The sequence below is a fragment of the Zophobas morio genome, unplaced genomic scaffold (genome assembly GCF_036711695.1).
Source record: "Zophobas morio isolate AGI-343-1 ecotype UQ-CSIRO unplaced genomic scaffold, CSIRO_AGI_Zmor_V1 ptg000108l, whole genome shotgun sequence".
NCBI lineage: Eukaryota > Metazoa > Arthropoda > Insecta > Coleoptera > Tenebrionidae > Zophobas > Zophobas morio.
In genome coordinates this window covers 2085275-2107194 of record NW_026972213.1, presented here as the reverse complement: position 1 = coordinate 2107194, position 21920 = coordinate 2085275, and the positions used below count along the sequence as shown (strand labels likewise).

Below are 21920 nucleotides of genomic sequence, written 5' to 3'. Positions count from 1 at the left end.
AATGCCAATTCGTTGCACTTTCCGTTACGATAATTAACAAAAAAGAAGTTATGTGCGACGTGCTGTGGACGTAAGGCTCTGTATTTTCTAACAATATCTACGGGATTAATTCCATTCTCGTCGCCAATAATTCCAAAATTGCGATCTACATTTGTTTTGGTGTCACGTAGATTGACCATCACAACGTCAGCTCTATCCTTCACATCTTCGATGGTCAAATTATATAATTCACAGCTCCTACAAGCTCCAAATATCTCCATGATAGAAATAACCTGTAACTGATACGTGTATTAATATACGGGAAAATACGGGTCCAAAGCAAATTTACCTTTTCCAATTAGTACTCATCATTGGAAGCTTCTCGCCAAAACTTCATGACGACCTTTGTATCAAACACGCGAGATTTTCTTGGTTTGTAGCCTTTTGTTTTGTTCTTGAGAATACAAATCAGTGAACTATATCTGCACCGCTTTTGCTTGATTGTACTTATGTGCATACCTGGATATATCAATTTTTTCGCGCACCAACAACCTTTTCTTTAGCATGGAGTAGTAAGACCAAAGACACGGCGACTTCGTTCGTGACGATTTTTCGCCGAAATATGCGATCAGAATTTCTTCATTAGTAGTTCCTTTAATTTTCTTTGCTTCTTTCCATCTAACGAACGACTCGTACTCTTTCTCGTATGCTTCTCTCAATTTTTCGGGTAATAATTTTGCTATATCCGCATTAGCAGCAATCGTAATCTCGTCCGACATGTTACTAGAATCTTCCGAATACAACGTTTACCGCGTTTTTGGTGGTTTTCACAGCGAAATGGTTTGCTGTTTATTAATTTTACAAAATGAAACCGCATAAACAAGGTGAAACTAAGACAACCCATTTATCTAATTTATGTCCAACGCCATTTCTTTTGCCAGCGCGGAATATTGAAAATAGGTATTGCTACAGTTGCATTATAATATTTTTAAAATTTGGTACAAAATAAAATAAAAAATTATACACGACGATAAACAATCTTTATCTTTTCACTCGTAGACAAAGAATTTGTGTATCGTCTTGTATAATAAATAACTATGTATTATTCTATTGTGTAAATTAATCTGTTAGAGACTCTTGTGATATAGGATTGCGTATGAAAGACGGTAAAATCAGTTACTTGGTATTAAATGGACATATATTAGAGGAAATAACTGCAACTTGAGAAGCGCAGTAGTTTTAAAATTCCATTCCTCGATTTACGGAAGACGGTATATCTACCAGTACATTATTTCTTCAGTTCAGTATTACTGGTTGCAGCATTCACAATGTTACATTTTTTTTATTTTTATAAGTATATGTAATATTTTATTGTAAAAATGATTATTTTGAAGTGCAACTAGTTGCTTAAGATTTATAGAACATATTTATTAAGTTTTATTATATTTGTATATTTCGAAAATTAGTTCTCCTGTTTTTTTGTGAGATGTTCTAGCATATATATAAATAATAAGTTCAACACTCTTCTCGAGTTATCTAAAATATAAAATAATAAATGTCCATCTGACTAGTCAAGCCTCCTGTAAATTATTATTCGAGAAGTCTCAATACGAAGACAGTCCCCCGGAATCCAGAATAATCCAGCGATTAGGTCATCTTCGCCTACTCATCGCAATTATAATATCGCACGCATTAAAAATCCCTCCGTCTCTTCTCTCCTGAAGAATGTGTATCCAATAGTTCAATAAACGTTCTTAAATAATTTGCATTTTTCAATAAACAAACCAGTTTGGGAATGTAGGCCGAATTTTCTCCGGAGCGCGGAGTGGGATGGTGGCCGCACAAAGCCGTCTTCAGCGGTTGAGCTATTTGCCGCTAGAGGGAAAACGCATTCCAACGGTCATTTAAAAACTGTAGAAATCAACAACCTCCGTGACGTGTTGTGCAAAGGGACGTTCGCCCCGTGTTCGCAGCCATGCACCCCAGTAGGCGGCGCAAAAAGCGCCCCAACTACGGCATCCGTACCGTCGAGGTGCTGCGCGGCCCCAACGGGTTCGGCTTCACCATCTCGGGCCAGCAGCCCTGCATTCTGTCCTGCATCGTGGCCAACTCCCCCGCGGACCACGCAGGGCTCCGGGCCGGGGACTTCCTCATCTCCGTCAACGGGATGTCCGTCTCGAAAATCACGCACGACGCCGTCGTCAACCTCATCGGCAACTGCGTGGGGCCCATAAGGATGACCATCGCCGAGAACTACTACTCGGACAGCAGCGAGGAAGAGCTGGACGTGAACAGGATGGTCAGCGCCAGGAAGCCCAAGTATATGCACAAACCTAGGGCGCATCGCCTTTATAAACAAGCGCAGAGACCAGAGTGTGAAAACGCCACCAAGAAACACGCCAACGACCTCAAACCACCCTACAACGACGAAAACACCCCCAACTTGCTCAACATCACCAACCCTCTGCCCATGGAGGACGAAGCAGGACCCGTGGAATACAAAGCTCTAGTAGGCTATTTAGGAACAATTGAAATGCCAAAACAACTGTTGCCAAATTCGAGGTTGCAAACTGTGTGCAGCTGCATCAGGAAGCTCCGTCAAGAGAAAAGGGCCCCCACGGCCGTGCTTATGACGATCTTCCCCACCTGCCTAACCTTAAAAAACTCCAGCAACCACATTCTTGCCATTTACCCAACCAACCGAGTGGTCTACATAGGCTCCACAGCTGACAGAGAGTCCAGGTATTTCGGGTTGGTAACAAGCGCTGTCTGTGACACTAGAAACAACGACAGCTTACAAAAACGGTTCGGAGACGTCAATGTGTGGCACTCTGAAGAAAAAAAGTTTAACAACACTGAAAGCGAAATCGAAGTTTCGAATAGTTGCCATGTTTTCATGATTGACCCTAAAATCGTCGACCATAACCTTCATGTTAAAAAAGCCGAGAGTTTCAAATTTAGTTGCACAAGTGATGTCATCTCAGGACACTGTCTGGAATTTCCACGAAACGCTTTATACATTGTGAATTTAGTACAAAACATGTATAAACTGCAAAGTAGTGACAACACTTACAAAAACGGTGTTGTGGATGAGATTCATTTGGGACCTCTTATAGCAAACTCGCCTCAGCCAAGTGCATCGAGTAATTCAGATTCAGGAATTGGGTTTCGGGATGATTGTGGCAATATTAGTGACAGAATCCTGGTTGTGGAGTTTCCGGCGCATCGAGCATTTCCTATTGTTACGTCGACTACCAACAATAGACCTTCAGGTATTGACGCGTCCAGCATTCCTCTTGAAAGTTTAGATTTGCCATTGAATAATGATCACTCACAAAACTACGAATTGAATAATATTAGGTGTAAAAATAATCTTGATATTAAGTTACCAAATAATTTATCAAAAACTGAGGTTTATGAACGTACTAGTAATATTAAGCAGATGAATAACTTAAATAATATCAGGGCTTGCGGTTCGGTTAATATTAAAAACGTGTTGGAAAAATCCGAAAATTTATTGTTGGCTAAACAGAACAATAATGCTGAAATTTACAATAGATTGACATGTAGAGCTATGCCTGATCGACCAGTCAGAGTGTCAAGAGGGTTATCACCATCCAGTCTTACAAGTTCTGATGACAATACTCGAACTCTTGAACTAGACACAGGCCAGGGGTACTCAGAAAGACCAGTAGATGTTCCTGACAGCATAAGACAGAAGTCATATGAAACAATTTCAGTATCAGAAGACATAGAACTTAAAAGTTCAGTTGATAATGTCTCAGTGCACAGCTCCAAAAGTGTTGAATTGAGTAACTTGAAGAGTGTTTTTAAAGCACCGCATTTACCGTTCTTTGAAAATAAAAAACTGAAAAGACAGTGTAAAATGGTTAACAGTTGTGATAATTTGGACAAATTTGATGAGAATATTATTAGTTATAAACTAAGTCCAAAGGTGTATGGATTGTCAAAGCCAAATCATAGTTGTGAGGAATTGAATAATTTGGATTCTGTTGAAAAATATGGGTATGGTAGTTTGCAAGAACTTTGTAGCTGGGAAGGTCAGAACAAAACCATCAGAAATATAGCACAGAGTGAACCAGATGTACGGATGCAGAGGAATGACATGGAACAGGATTTAGAGGTGAGTCTCCAAGGTGTGACGCTAAGATAAACTATTTCAGTAGTAGAAAATACTAACAGTTAGTGCATGAATATAACAATTATGTAGTAACAATACAAATAGTCCATTTTGTATAGGCACTGCTATTTTAATATAACATTTATGTGGCAGATGTTGAGTTCAATTATTAAGATTTTGCTCTTTTGGTGTATGTATACGTTTTTGACTTCTTCGTTGTTCACTTTTGAAGAGCTGAAAACGGTAAGAAAACCAAAAATTGGTTGAATTAAAACAAGTAATATTTCTTGAAGGTTAACTTTTTAGTTTGTTGTACGTAATTATTCGGAAAAAATTGAAAACTTTCCTTTTCTTTTTAATGTGATAAATGTCATGTTTGGTAACAAATTACCACATAATAAGGTTCATAAAGGTTAATGTTTTAAGTTTGAACAGATTTGGGAACAGCATTTATTAGCTTGTGTCGTGTCCATCCGTGTTATTATCGGTGGCCAAGCATGGACACTAACAAAATTATTTATTTGGGTGTAGGCCCATTTCCTTGGAAATGGATAGCTAAATTGCAATCAGGGAGAGGTAATAAGTAACATGTAGTCTTCATTTAACAAGTATATTAAATCTAAATTCAAACAGAATTAATGGTAAAAATTGTAAGTCCCAGACAAAGATTAAATATAAATACATTCTTAAGGCTACGAATCCAAAAATCGTATTTTGACGCGTCCGCTAAATAATCCCTACCTACTTGATAAAACAAAACTAAAAGAGTCACTATTCATTTCAATTATTTAAATACATGGCAATCAACTGTTACTACAAAAGGCCAAATATCAATGTCTCCTTAAAGTTATTTAAAACGAAAACGCTACTCGAAATGTCCTTAAATAATCTTTTTCTATCCCTGATCAATAAAATATTAGCACAAAACTTAAATTAATTGGCAGTAAATATTAAAGTATGACGTTAAATTGACATGGACGTATGAGGTCCAATTTGCAAATGGTACCTTTCACAAGGATCATTCCCTATTACCCTAAGTCGCAGTAATAAAATTTGGAATGATTAGCATTTCCATAAACAAATTAAAAAGAATAAAAGAAACTGTTCAAAAATCATGGAAGGAAGTTTCCGGACCTTAGAGCAAACATAACAAATGACAATACTACATATTTTCATAAATGCGCGATTAATCATTAACTACGGGAAGTCTTAAAGCTTTTATTAAGGTACACGGGTTATCCGGAAATCCCCCCAAGATTCGTCAAAATTCCGAGATTCACATTAAAACAGGGACCGCAGAGAGCAGTGACCGCTTTCGTTATCTTCATCATTTTGTTAATGGCGTTTGCATTTAAGCGACAGACTAGTAACCCATCTCTCAGATAATTCCTCAGTTCTGAGTTGATAAACGTTCGCCCTTTCGATGACAGTAATGGACCATTCCCCAATTTAACAAGTTAAATTTTTCGTATAATGACGGAGGTCCAGGTTAATCACACATCAGTCGATTATCGAAGAAGGCACAGAAGCAAGATAACACATGCATGACGGTTTAAATTTAGATTCTTTCACTTACAAAAAACCATGGAACTTTTCTAAGTCTTCCTTCGCAATTTCGGGCAAGGAACTATCAGCTGGACAAGGCTTCAGCACGGCTCTACTTGGGTATCGATCGTTGTAGGTACTTGTCGTCTTCGTGGCACACTGGATTCGACTTCCTCGACTTCTCGATTTTGCGACCTTTTATACGGCGTTTTTCTCATTAATTATGTCTTTGGTGGCATCTTTATGAGTGCACGTGTTGCATCGTGGTATTCGTATTTGGGTTAGTTGATAAGAATGCAATCCTTTTGGGCTTTATTTAGAGGTTTTATAAGTCTTAGTTTCGTTGTTCCGAGAATTTCGTCAGACTGATAAGTCGCAAAATAGATTGATGGTAATGCGTGAGATTTGGTTTGTTTTATGCTTCTTTTATCTTGCGTTGCGTTATTGTGTAACGCCTTTGGTAGTTAATTTGATGTGATTTATTTGGTGTTGGTTCCTCTGTGCTTTTAATTGAATGTCGTTAGAATCACGTGCCAACGTTGTGGATTCTTCTTTGTCTTGTTATCATGTTAACGTCACATGCTGTCGCCATCTTGGAACTTTTGCTTGGGTGTGGTATTTAGCTAGGGTTGACTGAGTGAGCACTTCTCAATGGTTTGCGAATATGGGTTTTGCAATTATTTGGTGGTTGGAATACATACGCGATTGGACATGCGCAATTTGCTTGCTTTTTGCGAATATGCGAATTTAATCTTTGAGTTAGAGAATTATGTTCTGAAGTTTCTTATTGCGGTATTTTGCGGTTTCTCCTCAAGGGTGGACCGTCACAACACTCCCTTGCAAAAAGTAAACTGCGAGCTTTTAAATCTTCGTAGTTTACTCTCAAGTCCCCGTTTCTATTGAATTGCGGCTGTCACTGTTAGCAAAACTTTTGTTCTTCTTTGATCATTTAATCATTAAGAGATGTTAAAAGTTGTGCCAACTATTACTTAATATTATAATATTACAATCTTCTTAAATTGTTACCGGGATGCTGGTGCCTGTGATGGTTCTTCTTTTCATTAGTTGTGATGATTCGTTAAGGGATGCTTGGAACTTTCTGGCTCAACTCTGGGATCTTGGTTTCACTTTCGCGTTCAATGGAAAAGGTGGTTGGTACTTCAATGACTTCATTTTTTCGAGGGGCTAGGCCTTGGTGCATGGGTACGTTGGAGTACGTATGGAAGGGGTGCAACATCTCGTCATTCGAACTACTTGTAGGTTTGGTTTGTTGTGGACTCTTCTGAATGTTATTTGATTGTTGTACGCTTGCATATACTTGGGTTTCTTTGAAGTCGTTAATGATCATGTCGTCCCGAATTCGTGTGGCTGGTTTAGGAAAGTCATAGATGACTGATGTTCCATTGTTCTCCATGTATACTGGATTTTCCTTGTAGTTGGAACGCCAGGTTATGTTGGATAGAGTTCGTGTTAGGGTTTTCGATGTGGGTGTTCTTTCGGAAGCTGTGGTTACTTCCAGGAAGGTCGGTGTCTCCGTTCGGGTTGGAATGTGTTCACTGGTTGAGTTGCTGTGTTTAGAAGAACCATGGTACAAGTTGATCATGTAACATAAGAGTAGGTTAATTATGATCAAACCGAATACAATGATTAAGATGTCGCTGTATTGCTCCAGTTCTTTAAGGAATACTGATGGTTGACATCTGGGTTGGTACGTTAGGGTTTGTGACTTCTCAAAACGAGCTTCATTTGGGTTGTATTGCATGAGGTTCATGGTTTGTCCCTCTCCGCAGTTCATGGGGTGGCGAACAAAGGTCATTGTTGTTGATAAATTGTCAAAGGTGTTTGCTTCCTGACTCCTCCAACGAATTGGACTAGTACTGTTTCTTGCAGTGTGCCACGTCAAATTATGAAGCTGTGGATTGTCTTGGACTGGGCAAATTATGGGCGCCCAGTCTTGATTTATAGTGTACATCGTGTTTTTAGAAGCACTTGTCAGAGTTAGTTCCTTTTTGTCAATTTATTTACAGTCATACTTATTATCTTGCTTTCATGCAAACTTTTTAACTTTTGTGAATTTTAAGGATATATATATATATTTTTTTTATGGATTATATTTTAACATCATTGCATGCATTGTTAGTATATCTAGTCTAGTATATAGGTGTGGTTACCGGTCTCTCTTAAGTTATCGTCCGTTTGTTTAAGGTCGACGAATGTTATGGTACCTATGTACGGTTAGTCTCTTTTTCGCGGTTTTCGTAATATCTTCTAAGCTGAATGAAATTGGTTTTTTCTGATACTTTAGAGTAGGATAGTTTTTTGTCGTTTCATAGTAAATCTTTTGGATTTTATAAATTATTGAACTATAAAAACGATTTATTAATAAACAGAATTAAGCAAGTGATTTGTTACATCTTGTTTCTACCACGAATCGTAAGAAGAGGGAGATGTTTTGATTGGTGCCGACAACACGGCATCCCTTATAACTGTTACAAATTATTAAAAGTTCTTAATTGTATAATCCAATTGGGGTGCCAAACATGCACCTGTCAACAATAAAATTTGAATCAAGGTTAGTGGGAAGGTATGTTGGGTTAAAAGTGGGTTTTTTATTAAATATGTTATTTCGCTTAGTGTTTACGGTGCAATAACCAAATAATGAAAGTATTCTAAGACAAAAATTAGCTAATATTTTAATGTTTCTTCTGGATTTCTATGGCGTTTATAATTATTTCTATTAGAATTTTGATAAAGCGAATAATAACATAGATCCCTAGAATGCTATTTGTCCAGGAACCTATCCATTTGAATCAGCCCCACATCTTTTCGATAGTGGTTTCTACTAGTTCTTCCATTTCTTCGACGGTAAACCTATGTAGCATTGAAACACATTGGTTGTCTATTTCTTGACCCATCACTTTACGTGTGAGTATGTTACTTATGGCTTTACGTTCTTGATTGAATAACAGCATCTTGTGCGGCTCGAATTTCCTGAGCAGTATAGATGCTTCTGTCGCTTAAATTTTGCATTTGCGTGAATGTTAGTCTTGCTTCTGTATTGATTGTCAGTGTTGTTGTTGCAAACATGTTTCCTAAATTTGGGTTGAAAATTGTCCATTGCTTATTAATTATATGATACAATGGTAGTATAAGTGTGATTAATGGTTGACTTTTGCTAGTTGGTGTATGGTAATTGTTGGTCAGCCTTGCGAAAGATATTTGATTCTGATTATAGATTTTCAAATAGCTGATAACTTCGGGTTGTTGACAATTCACTTCTGATGATATTTGTTTCATAATGGTGTTCAAATCACTGTATTCTAAACTACTTTTCGCTTTACGCTAATTCACTTTACTTGTAATTTACTTTCTGGTAATTAACTTTATTTCAATTTACTGTACACTAACTCACCTTACATTGATCAATTAACTTTCTTCTAACTTACTGTCTCTTAATTAATTTTCTTCTAATAAACTTCTATCTTGCAACATTTTTCTCAGATTTTTCCTTCTTTCGGATTTTAGTTGCTCTCTTGTACTTGTCATTCATACCAGGACATTTTTTTTTTTTTCATGTACAGAACATGCGTGTTGTTTAAACGTCGTAGAACTTCTCATTCAAGGGTTTGGTCAATAATAATACACTGCGAAATGGCCAGTTTCGAAAGTGTACCTTGTCAAACAACTTGACTACTTGGTGGTATTGTCGAGAAATTTTTCAACGAAGTTCTGTATCATCGATTGATCTAGTGATCTAGTACGGTCTTCATTTTTCCGAGGTTTATGGTAATGTTGCTGGTGTTCCAGTACTCTTCACTTAATTCTTTTGATTTTTCGTAGCCTTTGATACCTTTAGTAACTAATCCTAAGTTAATACTACGGGTTGCTTTGCTTCAATTACTTCCCTTTTTTTTTTTCTTAAATTATACCGCTTCTTCATCTACTTGTTTCCAATAATTCACGTCTTCTTCACTAACTCACATCTTCAAAAAAAAAAACTTTCAGGAGCTCCTGTATTCGGGGTCGCCACAACGTTAGCCCCTATTTCTATTAAATTCTCCCACTCGACATCTTCTCCTAATCCCAATGAAACTACATCTTCGCCTGGGGTTGCCATGACGGTATCTCTAAAACTAACGCATCTGCAACTACTGCATCTGCATCTTCGTCTGGGATTGCCACGACGGTATCTCTTAAAAACTATCGCATCGGCATCTTCGCCTGGGGTTGCCATGACGGTATCTCTAAAACTAACGCATCTGCAACTACTGCATCTGCATCTTCGCCTGGGGTTGCCATGACGGTATCTCTTAAAACTAACGCATTTGCAACTAATGCATCTGCATCTTCGCCTGGGGTTGCCATGACGGTATCTCTAAAAACTAACGCATATGCAACTACTGCATATGCATCTTCGCCTGGGGTTGCCATGACGGTATCTCTTAAAACTAATGCCTCTGCAACTTCGCCTGGGGTGACCATGACGGTATCTCTAAAAACTAACGCATATGCAACTAATGCATATGCATCTTCGCCTGGGGTTGCCATGACGGTATCTCTTAAAAACTAACGTAGTTTCATTTTCGTGTGAGGTTGCCAAAATGGTATCTCTTAAATCTAATGCGATTCCAGCTTCGTATGGGGTTGCCATGCCGATATTGCTTAATTCGAATGAATCTTTCCAGCTTCGTATGGGGTTGCCATGCCGATATTGCTTAATTCGAATGAATCTTTCCAATTTAACTCTTCTCCTAAACCTAACTGATTCACATTTACGTATGGGGTTGCCATTACGGTATCTTCTCTCTTTAACTTTAAATCTTCTCTTAAATCTCTTATTATCTGCGGTCTTTCATACTTGTTAATTCTTCTCAATTTATGCGCGCTTTGTTGGGGTGTTTTACCACCAGTCCAACACGATATTTGAAACATCGTCTTCAAAGGTTTCTCTTGCTACGATATCAAAAAAAATAAAACAAATTCTAAGGTGGCTTAGTGCCTTATTTAAACTGTCATAAATGGAAAAATCCTCGATTTTTGTTGGAGATGTTTTTTTTTTTTTTGAATGTTCTTCTCATTATTATTTATATTTGTCCTGTTATATAACCGGATGCTATAATTATTCTAAAGTGATCGCTATGAATTTATCGAATCGATTTTATTGATGGCAATTTCGTAGTACGTGCAGAGTTGTTCTTCACACGGTTACAACCCTTACTTTGGTACCGCTAACACTTAGTAGGTAGTGTCTGTCTCTGTGTTTCTCTTTTGGGCACAAACGATTACCAATAGTTTTGAGTTCTGGTATTATTATTATTATCATCATCGCGACTTATAGATAGGCTGCGTACAGCTTTTATCAGTTTATCGGTTTCTATTTGTCTGGTAATGCTAACTTATAAACTAAACTGCTATTCTACTATTCTACTTGCTGGTAATTGAGTAAATAGTTGTTATACAAATTTCATCTTTGTTAAACCGACATTATATCGAAGCCTTTTTCACTTAATTATGATAATTATTTTCCTAAACGTTATTTATTACCTATGCTTACTTCTCGTCAATTCTGCAAACTATTGTTGGTAATAATTTCTGGCTTACGCAATTTTGAATCTCTGAATATTTAATAATTTCACTATTTTCACGCCGTACAGTTCCAACGAAACTGTTTTAAATAAAAACTTCTTACTTCGTTATTTGGGGCACTATCTTGGGTGGTGATAACTAGTGATAATTTTGAATTTTAGTTCCCTTCTTGTGGTAAATGCGGTAGTGTAGGTATACTCTGTTGTAAAATTTCGTCGGTTGGCTTGATGATCGTTTTGGAAAATGTACCCGTAATTTAAGTTAAAGCTTATAAAATCGCTATATATTTTTTTTTTTTTTTTTTTGATAATTCTTGCTATAGGTTTAAAAATAATTTATTGATTAAGTCAAGACTGAAATTGAAATTTTGAATGTTATAAATTTTTAGTATTTTATTATTTCCAACTTGTTAAAAATTTTGATATGCTATAAAATATCTTCATGGACTGATGGTCGTTATTTCTTAATGTGTTTATTTAACAATTTTTTTTTTTTTTACGCACAATTTTCGTTAGTTTTTCCGATCATTTTCACATGCTTGATAAGATAATCGTGTCCCTTGCAAGTTCATCTTTTTCTTTTATTTTCATTGTATGTTTGACTTAAAATTGACAACTGAGGTTACTGGGGGTTACAGCCACTTATGTGTAAGTTTACGTGGGTTTTAAGCTGTTTTGAGCCGTGGTTTAAAAAAGAAATGTAATTCTTGACATATTTAGTTCTTGTTTATTGTATGTTTTCTAGCGATATGACTTGAGAGTGTAAAATTATCGGATTTATTTTGTTTCAACATCTGGTAATGCTACAACGATTTGTTGACGGGGTACTCTGAATAGGTACAGCACAAGTTAAGTGTCGACAATCAGCCTTTAATTTGCTTAAATCTTATGCATATATTTTTTTTTCTTTTAGTAATGGGTGTAAATTATCTCCTTATTTGTTTCACCTTGCTGTTCTAGTCTTTTATGCTCTGGAGTTCACACTTGTTTTTATTCGGCTCAACAAGAAAGTTTTCTAAATGTTTGTTTTATTCGTTATTTACTTAGTTATTTATGTCTTCTCTATTATAACAAGATTTACTGTATTGCCTTATCGAGTTCTGTTCTTAAATCTGGGTTATTTACAAGTACTGATTCATTTTGTTTACATTATTCCAAAAATTAAAATTTAAATATATTATTATTATTTTATTTTTATGCTGGAAGTTTAACAAAACAAAATGGTTTTTTTTTTACGTAAAATCTACTTTAAAAAAATCCAAACATAATTCGTTTATTATTTTAACTGTGATTTATAAAATTCTTTCTTTAAATTCAACAAGACAAAATTACTTATGGACAGCTTTAAAGTCTAATTTCAGAAAATCTAACAACAATTTTTTTTTGTTAATTAATGTGTTGTTTATCAAAGTTCAGATAGAGGTTCTATTTTTATCAAATATGAATTAGACGTTCAGAAAAAAATTAGTAGGGCATGGTTCATACATAAAAAAAAATGATTGACTGATTGGTTTAGATATTGATTTTTCTTTTGTTATTTTAGAGTCGAAAAGCTAAAGATTGCCTGTAATTATTTAAAGTAGGTTTTATAAAATTTAAATGAAAATTCTTTAAGGATTTCGTCAAAACGTACATGACAAAGCTAGCAATGATTTATCTATTTGTTTAAATTTGTTTTACTTTATTTAAATTTCGAAAATGATTTTTTTTTTTTTACTGTTTTATCTCAGAAGCATTTCCGGTTCTAGCTGTTCCGAGTCAGGGTGAATATCCCTCACCAAATAGAATGAAGTCGTTGGGTTTTATTATTAATTATATGCATAAGCGTTATTTGAATAAATTGTTCTTTCTTATCATTTATTCTGATGTTGCGAAATTAAGGTAAACTATGGTATGTTATTAAACATCTGGGTCTGTGAAAGATGCACTTGGCAGGGGAAGCTATCGTGTTTTATTAAACATCTGGTACGACTTCTTGAGTTGGGGGTTCGCGATTAAGAACTGCGCTACTGCACGGGTTTTTGTACTGATGCATTTCGGAAAGGTACTTGCAGGGTTGCAGCGTTCGCATGAATAAAGTTAGCACATTACCGGTATTGACAGTCATGACGATAAGAACTTTTTGCGAAAATAAACGGAACAAAATAAGCGAAAGTCTTCTCTTTACTACTTAATAAAATTCCAGTTAACAATTTTATTTATTCTTTTAATCCTGTATGTAAAACTTTGAACTTGAAATTCAACGAGAGTGTGAGCAATTAATAATGGTATAACATGTAAATCACTGTTTGTGTGACATCTGGTGTTGTATAACCACAAGGGCGCAATCGGGTGCATCTTCGCACCAAATAGGGGTTCGATAAAGCGAGAGAACCCTCTTGTCCCACTGTTTCTAAATTTGGGAACTTGAGATAACCGTTTTAGTGTTCAGTGATTTTTCATACAAGTAAGATCATGTCTGTTGTTGTGAAAATTAATCTAGCAAGCAAAAGCAGAAATAGGTAAGTAATGATTTTGTTTTCTATTGTGTTCTCAATGGTTCAAACGTATGTCTGTTAATTTACTTTAATTTTGTAATGAAATCTTTTCAACGATTACTTTTTTTATTTGTAGGTGAACAACGACGAGTTTTTACCGATTTTCTACGTTATCTTCGGACGGAGAAGAGCTTTTCCTCGACGCCTAGATGCTTTGCGAGATTGTCAATCAAATTCGCAGAAATTCGTTAGAAATTGTGGGTTCGATTTGGGACGGACTTTCGACATCGCGCCCCGCAACCCAGCAAAACGCCCGTAGTTGGGGTACAACGGACACTTCTGCCTACCTACGAAGCGGACTTTGTTCCATCACCGCCGAATTTTTCGCGAGTTGGGATATTATCTGGTCAGTTCCTGGTGGTACTACTGACTCACACTGCGATCGTCGCCTATTCCGAACTAAATTGTCGGTGGAGTGATTATTATACATGATGATGTTCTTATGGTGTAAGTCTTATAATTTGAAATAAATTTCAAGTGATTGAAAGTTTCTGGCGTGTATTTCATGAGCTTTCTGTGCTATTCGAAGTAATCGAAAGAAAAGTTGTTCCCTGGTTTAAAAGTGAGAAAAGTGAGAAAGATGAAGTAAAAAATTATCAAATGTTCTTATAGGCAAAACTTGGTAGGTATGAAGTATTTAAACTCTGTGTGCACTCTAGTTGAATAAATTGCGTAAATTCTCGAACTTAATGTTTTTCTGGAATTATCATAATAAGTGTGCTCGATAGAAAAGAGACTCGTTAAATGAATGCGGCTGTTTAGATAAAAGTTAAAATGCCTAATTGTAAAAAAAAAAAAAAAATGCTCAAAAACTGATTTCATTTACCTTGCCGTTAACACATTTTTCTAAAATCTGCAACTTACAACATTTATTTTAAATTTGTTCTTATGAGAACGGTTCACTAAAATCGTGCGAGATTAATTTCCATTTTCCAAAGCGATATTCCGAGATAAGTTCGGTTGAAAAGCATTGAAAATAGTACGAACGAACTTACGCTAAAATGGTTACGCTTCACTTAAAAAAAAAAACTAATAGTAATACACTAATCTTATTTTACACTCTAGGTTGTCCGTGATTTTAAATTTTTCTGATTTTTGTGATTTTTATGTTTTTAAGATTGAAAAAATTTTTCTTTTTGTTAATTCATTATTACAACTCCCCTTTTTTTTTGCAATTTAGCGAATGATCCTACCGACTGCGCCATTTTGTCGTGTCCATCCGTGTTATTATCGGTGGCCAAGCATGGACACTAACAAAATTATTTATTTGGGTGTAGGCCCATTTCCTTGGAAATGGATAGCTAAATTGCAATCAGGGAGAGGTAATAAGTAACATGTAGTCTTCATTTAACAAGTATATTAAATCTAAATTCAAACAGAATTAATGGTAAAAATTGTAAGTCCCAGACAAAGATTAAATATAAATACATTCTTAAGGCTACGAATCCAAAAATCGTATTTTGACGCGTCCGCTAAATAATCCCTACCTACTTGATAAAACAAAACTAAAAGAGTCACTATTCATTTCAATTATTTAAATACATGGCAATCAACTGTTACTACAAAAGGCCAAATATCAATGTCTCCTTAAAGTTATTTAAAACGAAAACGCTACTCGAAATGTCCTTAAATAATCTTTTTCTATCCCTGATCAATAAAATATTAGCACAAAACTTAAATTAATTGGCAGTAAATATTAAAGTATGACGTTAAATTGACATGGACGTATGAGGTCCAATTTGCAAATGGTACCTTTCACAAGGATCATTCCCTATTACCCTAAGTCGCAGTAATAAAATTTGGAATGATTAGCATTTCCATAAACAAATTAAAAAGAATAAAAGAAACTGTTCAAAAATCATGGAAGGAAGTTTCCGGACCTTAGAGCAAACATAACAAATGACAATACTACATATTTTCATAAATGCGCGATTAATCATTAACTACGGGAAGTCTTAAAGCTTTTATTAAGGTACACGGGTTATCCGGAAATCCCCCCAAGATTCGTCAAAATTCCGAGATTCACATTAAAACAGGGACCGCAGAGAGCAGTGACCGCTTTCGTTATCTTCATCATTTTGTTAATGGCGTTTGCATTTAAGCGACAGACTAGTAACCCATCTCTCAGATAATTCCTCAGTTCTGAGTTGATAAACGTTCGCCCTTTCGATGACAGTAATGGACCATTCCCCAATTTAACAAGTTAAATTTTTCGTATAATGACGGAGGTCCAGGTTAATCACACATCAGTCGATTATCGAAGAAGGCACAGAAGCAAGATAACACATGCATGACGGTTTAAATTTAGATTCTTTCACTTACAAAAAACCATGGAACTTTTCTAAGTCTTCCTTCGCAATTTCGGGCAAGGAACTATCAGCTGGACAAGGCTTCAGCACGGCTCTACTTGGGTATCGATCGTTGTAGGTACTTGTCGTCTTCGTGGCACACTGGATTCGACTTCCTCGACTTCTCGATTTTGCGACCTTTTATACGGCGTTTTTCTCATTAATTATGTCTTTGGTGGCATCTTTATGAGTGCACGTGTTGCATCGTGGTATTCGTATTTGGGTTAGTTGATAAGAATGCAATCCTTTTGGGCTTTATTTAGAGGTTTTATAAGTCTTAGTTTCGTTGTTCCGAGAATTTCGTCAGACTGATAAGTCGCAAAATAGATTGATGGTAATGCGTGAGATTTGGTTTGTTTTATGCTTCTTTTATCTTGCGTTGCGTTATTGTGTAACGCCTTTGGTAGTTAATTTGATGTGATTTATTTGGTGTTGGTTCCTCTGTGCTTTTAATTGAATGTCGTTAGAATCACGTGCCAACGTTGTGGATTCTTCTTTGTCTTGTTATCATGTTAACGTCACATGCTGTCGCCATCTTGGAACTTTTGCTTGGGTGTGGTATTTAGCTAGGGTTGACTGAGTGAGCACTTCTCAATGGTTTGCGAATATGGGTTTTGCAATTATTTGGTGGTTGGAATACATACGCGATTGGACATGCGCAATTTGCTTGCTTTTTGCGAATATGCGAATTTAATCTTTGAGTTAGAGAATTATGTTCTGAAGTTTCTTATTGCGGTATTTTGCGGTTTCTCCTCAAGGGTGGACCGTCACACTTGTTTTTCCAATGTTATTCTGCATATTAAAAAAAAGATTTTTTTAACTTATTTCATGAACTCCACACAAGTATTTTATTTTATTTGAGATAACGTACTGAATTCCCTTTAATAGATGATAAAAATATCTCATCAATTCCATGACACATTGTTGCCACGGTCATATGTACCTGTTGACAAAATAAAAATGTCTATTATTGCTACTTTACAATAAAAAAACACGTTCAGAAGGCTTATAAATATTTTCGTAATTTAAATAAAATATTTTATGAATAAAAAAAATTATGGTGTTATGTGTACTGCATGTTTTAATTGCTAAATCCACATGTGTACTCTCTTCTTAAGTGCGGGTTACACAGCTATGCATTTCCCAGCCCAAAGGAAACAAATAATAAACTGTAAAAAGCGGCTAAGCAGCTTTTGTAAAATATATAAAATATTCCATTAAAAAAAAAGAACTAAATTATATGTTCTCCCCAAAAATTAAACACTGTATACTTAAAAATAATTAAGTTATGCAGTTCAAAAAGTCGTATGATTTTAGTTGTTAAACCTTTTTTATCTCTAGCGGTTAATGAGATACCAAGGGCTGTGGTTATTAATATATCCTCTATATATAAATATATACAGGCTGCTCAAAAAAGGTGCACTAGGTACGCCATTAAATTCACAAGTCCAAAGGTCGATTTGTAAAGTTGTTGCTAACGTTGCTGTTCACCGTTGACGTTGCCGTTGACCGTGGGTTTTTAACCAATGAAAGTTCTGTTTTTTGTGGTTGACAGCACTAATTCTAATTTTAATGAAGATAATGAGGTCCACTAATATTAAGGCATTTAATCACCTGTTCACTGAAACCCTCATACTTATTTTAAATAGCTGCCATCATTTTCAACAAGATTTATTGCTATTCGTCTCAAAAACAGATTCGGTATTATAACTATAAGGGCTTACATTTTGCCCTTTTTTTCTTAATATGTGTAGTCTTCCTTTCACAGCAAGAAAGATAAAACATGTTTAAAATGGTAAATTTTGAGTAAATATCGTGTTGTTCAAAGAATACTATGTATATTAAGCCAAAGATTACTTAAGAACATATTTCACATGGTAATTTCTCGTAGAAAAATAAGGATTGTACAATTAAGCTCCGCCCCTCGGCTTACGATGAATAAAAAAAATTATCAGAATTGAAACAGGGCGGGTGGGCGCGGCTTATATTTTGCCTTTTTTTTTCTTAATATACATAGCTATCTTCTCACAACAAGAAACATAGAATATGGTTAAAATGGTATATTTTTGCAAGGAAATATTGATTTTGCGATTATGGGACGGAGCCTAATTGCAAAATCGATATTTTCTTATACAAATTTTCCATTTTAAACATGCAAAAAGGCAAAATGAAAGCCCGCCCACCCGCCCTATCTCAATTGTGATGATTATTTTTATTCGCCGTGAACCAAGCTTAAGTGCAAAATACTTATTTTTTACAATAAATTAAAAACATGTTTCTGAGTAGTATGTTGTTCAAACAATACTATGTATATTAAGAAAAAAAAGGCAAAATATAAACTCCGCCCACCCACTCAATTGTGATGCTTTTTTTATTCTTAAATAGATAAGGAGTTTTCAATTAAATTCCGTTCCTTTGGCTCTTAACGACTAAAAAAAATCATCACAATTGAGACAGGGCGGGTGGGCGGGGCTTATATTTTGTCTTTTTCTTAATATACGTAGTCGTCTTTTCAGAACAAGAAACTTAAAACATTCTTAAATGGTAAATTCTTGTAAATAAATACGGATTTTACAATTAAGCCCCGCCCCTCGATCTAACAACAATGATAAATTCGTCATAATTGAGAATTGAGATCGGGGCGAGTATGGGTGGGGTTTATTTTTTTCTTAATATACACAGTATTCTTTGAACAATACAATACTTACACAAAAACATGTTTTTAATTTCTCGTAGAAAAATAAGGATTTTGCAGTTAAGCTTCGCCGCTCGGCTTACGACGAATAAAAAAATCATCAGAATTGAGATAGGGCGGGTGGGCGGTCATAATATTTTGCCTTTTTTTCTTAATATACATAGCCATCTTTTCATAACAAGAAACTTTAAAACATGATTAAAATGGTTTATGCAAAGAAATATGGATTTTGCAATTATGGGGCGGAGCCTAATTGCAAAATCGATATTTCGTTATACAAATTTTCCATTTTAAACATGTTTTAAGTTTCATGTGGTGAAAAGAAGTCTGCACATATTAAAACAAAAAGCCAAATGGAAACCCACCTACCCGCCCTATCTCAATGACTTTTTTTATTTGCCCTGAACCAAGGCAAGCTTAACTGCAAAATATTTATTTCTTTACAGGAAATTAAAAACATGTTTTTGAGCATCGTGTTGTTCGAAAAATACTATGTATTAAGAAAAAAAAGGAAAATATAAACCCCACCCACCCACCCCGTCTCAATTGTGACGATTTTTTTATTTTTAGAAACTTAAAACACGTTTAAAATGGTAAATTTTTGTAAGGAAATATGGATTTTCCAATTAGGCCCCGCTCATAGGTCTGCCAACGAATTTTTTCGTAATATACATAGCATTCTTTGAATAACATGATACTCAAAAAATGTCTTCCATGGTAATTTCTTGCAGAGAGAGAAACAATAAGAATTTTGCATTTAAATTCCGCTCCTTTGGCTCACGACGAATAAAAAAAATTGAGATAGGGTGGGTGGGCGGGGCTACATTTTGTCTTTTTTCCTTAGTATGTGTAGACTTATTTCGACAACAAGAAACTTAAAACATGTCTAAAATGGTAAATTTTTGTAGTAATCAACTTAAATCCTCCACTTTTCATCTACAACCCCTTTAAATACGGCAAAAGTTGAACATCAAAGTTACCATCAACGCCAACTTGACAACGGAGTTTATAAATGAGAATTTTCAGCCCTAAAAGCAACGTCAGCTTCAACCTCAACAGCAAGTTTATAAATCCCACTTAAGTTTGAGAAAGATCATAAAAAATCATCAAAACACTAAGTAATCAATTAAAATATGGGGAAATATCGAAAAGAAAAATTAAACTTTGCGTCGAAGGATTCTTTAAATATTTTTTTCTCAGCTCAATAAACAGCTCAATGTGTCGTAGAGTTAGTGCGCCATTGTATGAGTAGGCTTAATAAACTTTTATGAAACAGTTCTTAAAATCTCTCGACTGACGTTAAGAGTAAATTCGTTGCTTTTTTTTTAATATAATTAAAATAATTCATAACTTTCAAGTTATTATTGCTCAACGTGGCGACGAAATATACTGTACGAACAACAAAATTGATTGAAGGGGGTTGCAGTCAGTGTACGTAGGGATGAATTTTGTTGTTGATGCAGTATTTAAAATTCTAAAAATATGATTTAATTACGTGTTTGCTTTATTTACGTACACACAAAACTGAAACGTATTTTAACTGTTTTATAAGAATAAAAAAAAAAGTTTATCAAACCTAAATTTTAGACGACCGGTGTTATAAAAAACTATAACAAGTCGGACCAAATAAATGGGTGTGATGTTGTAATGCGTGAATTCTGGCGGATTCTAGTTTGATTGCTTCACTTTTAAAAGGTTTTTAATTGTACTGCGTTTTATGATGATGACGAATTTCTTAAATTTTAATTCACCATTTTGGCATTCTTTAACTTTATTGACAAAAAACATCAACCACTAGATTAGTGCAGCGGTTTCTGTTTTGATGCAGGTTTTAGCAACAAACACTTTACTAGAGTTATCAAATAAAAAAATAGCTATAAATTTGTCACATATTTGAGTAGTGCAGAATTGAAAGAATCAGAGGATTAATTATTACTTCAATGTACCATCCTAAGAGGTTCTTCTCATTCGAATTCATTTGATCAGCATTCGCTATTTGAAAACGAAACTATATCTGCTTATCAAGAGAGACTGGCAGTACCAGCTTAGGTTGAAAAATTGGTGTTGTGAAATGATTTAATATGATGTTTTTAAAATATGATAAAAATGTGTTAAATATCACGAGAAATACGTCATGATCAGCATTCCAATAAGAAAGTTTTGAAAAGCGTTGACCGGTTTACCTGCACTACGTTATCTAGGAGTTTCAGATAGGCAACAGCTTGTTTAAATCCTTGTGTTAAATACTTTGAAAATTATTATGTAAATTTTAGTGAATTATAAAATTGTATGATTCATTGTTTGCTTCCTTCTAAAAATTGTTTGTTCGCGCATTTCAAAGTTTCAAATATAAGAGAAATACGAAAACAACTAAAGTTGTTGTCAGAAATGTATGTTTAATTTTGTTTTAACAACGTGATCCTTTTTCTAAATGAGTGGTGTATTTACTGCGCATGTATTGTTGGTTGCCTATACCTCAATGTAACTAGCTTCAGATAAATTGAATTTTATTGTACTTGGCGAGCGTTGCAAGGTTGCTTTTATTTTGATAAATTTTATTCACTGTAACAAATTAATAAAAAGATGCAACATAAATTATTACTTTTTTATGAAAAAGTACCGCTATATATTTTGCAGTGTCATTTGGTAACAGAATTGCGTCGACGAGATCTACACATTCCAAGTTTGCATATCATTTTACACATATTTATTTTTTTTAAGTGTGTGACACAGATATTAGGAAACATACACCCATTTATCAACCTTGAGTACGTTGGCGGGCGTATTTACACGAGAAACTTCACATACCACGATGTGATTCCTTTCTGCCACCTGTTGGGTTCTAAGTTTCCGCCCAGTCTCCGCGTTTACTCATTTCATTGTAGTGGTTTCTTGATAAACCCATTAAGGTTGTTTGACGTAATTTAATGTAAATAGGGACACAAACATTATTTGTTTCATCAGAACAATGAATTATAGGTGAATCATCAAGTGAATGCATCATTGTTGAAGTAACACCATCCATAATATTTACCTGCATCATATACATAATGCCACGCATTTATAATGCCAGATGTGCATCAAACTTGG

At 35.1% G+C, this 21920-nt stretch overlaps 1 protein-coding gene across 1 annotated transcript in view; it reads left to right on the top strand.

Annotated features, from left to right (window-relative positions):
- Window positions 1-1885: 1885 nt before the first annotated feature.
- The window catches only part of LOC135144741 (regulator of G-protein signaling loco), a 62727-nt gene continuing 42692 nt past the window's right edge, over window positions 1886-21920 (top strand). The window contains exon 1 of the mRNA XM_064076810.1: window positions 1886-4123. Within this exon, the coding sequence (XP_063932880.1) occupies window positions 1955-4123 (2169 nt within the window). The 5' untranslated portion in view covers window positions 1886-1954. The remainder of the gene's footprint in view (window positions 4124-21920) is intronic.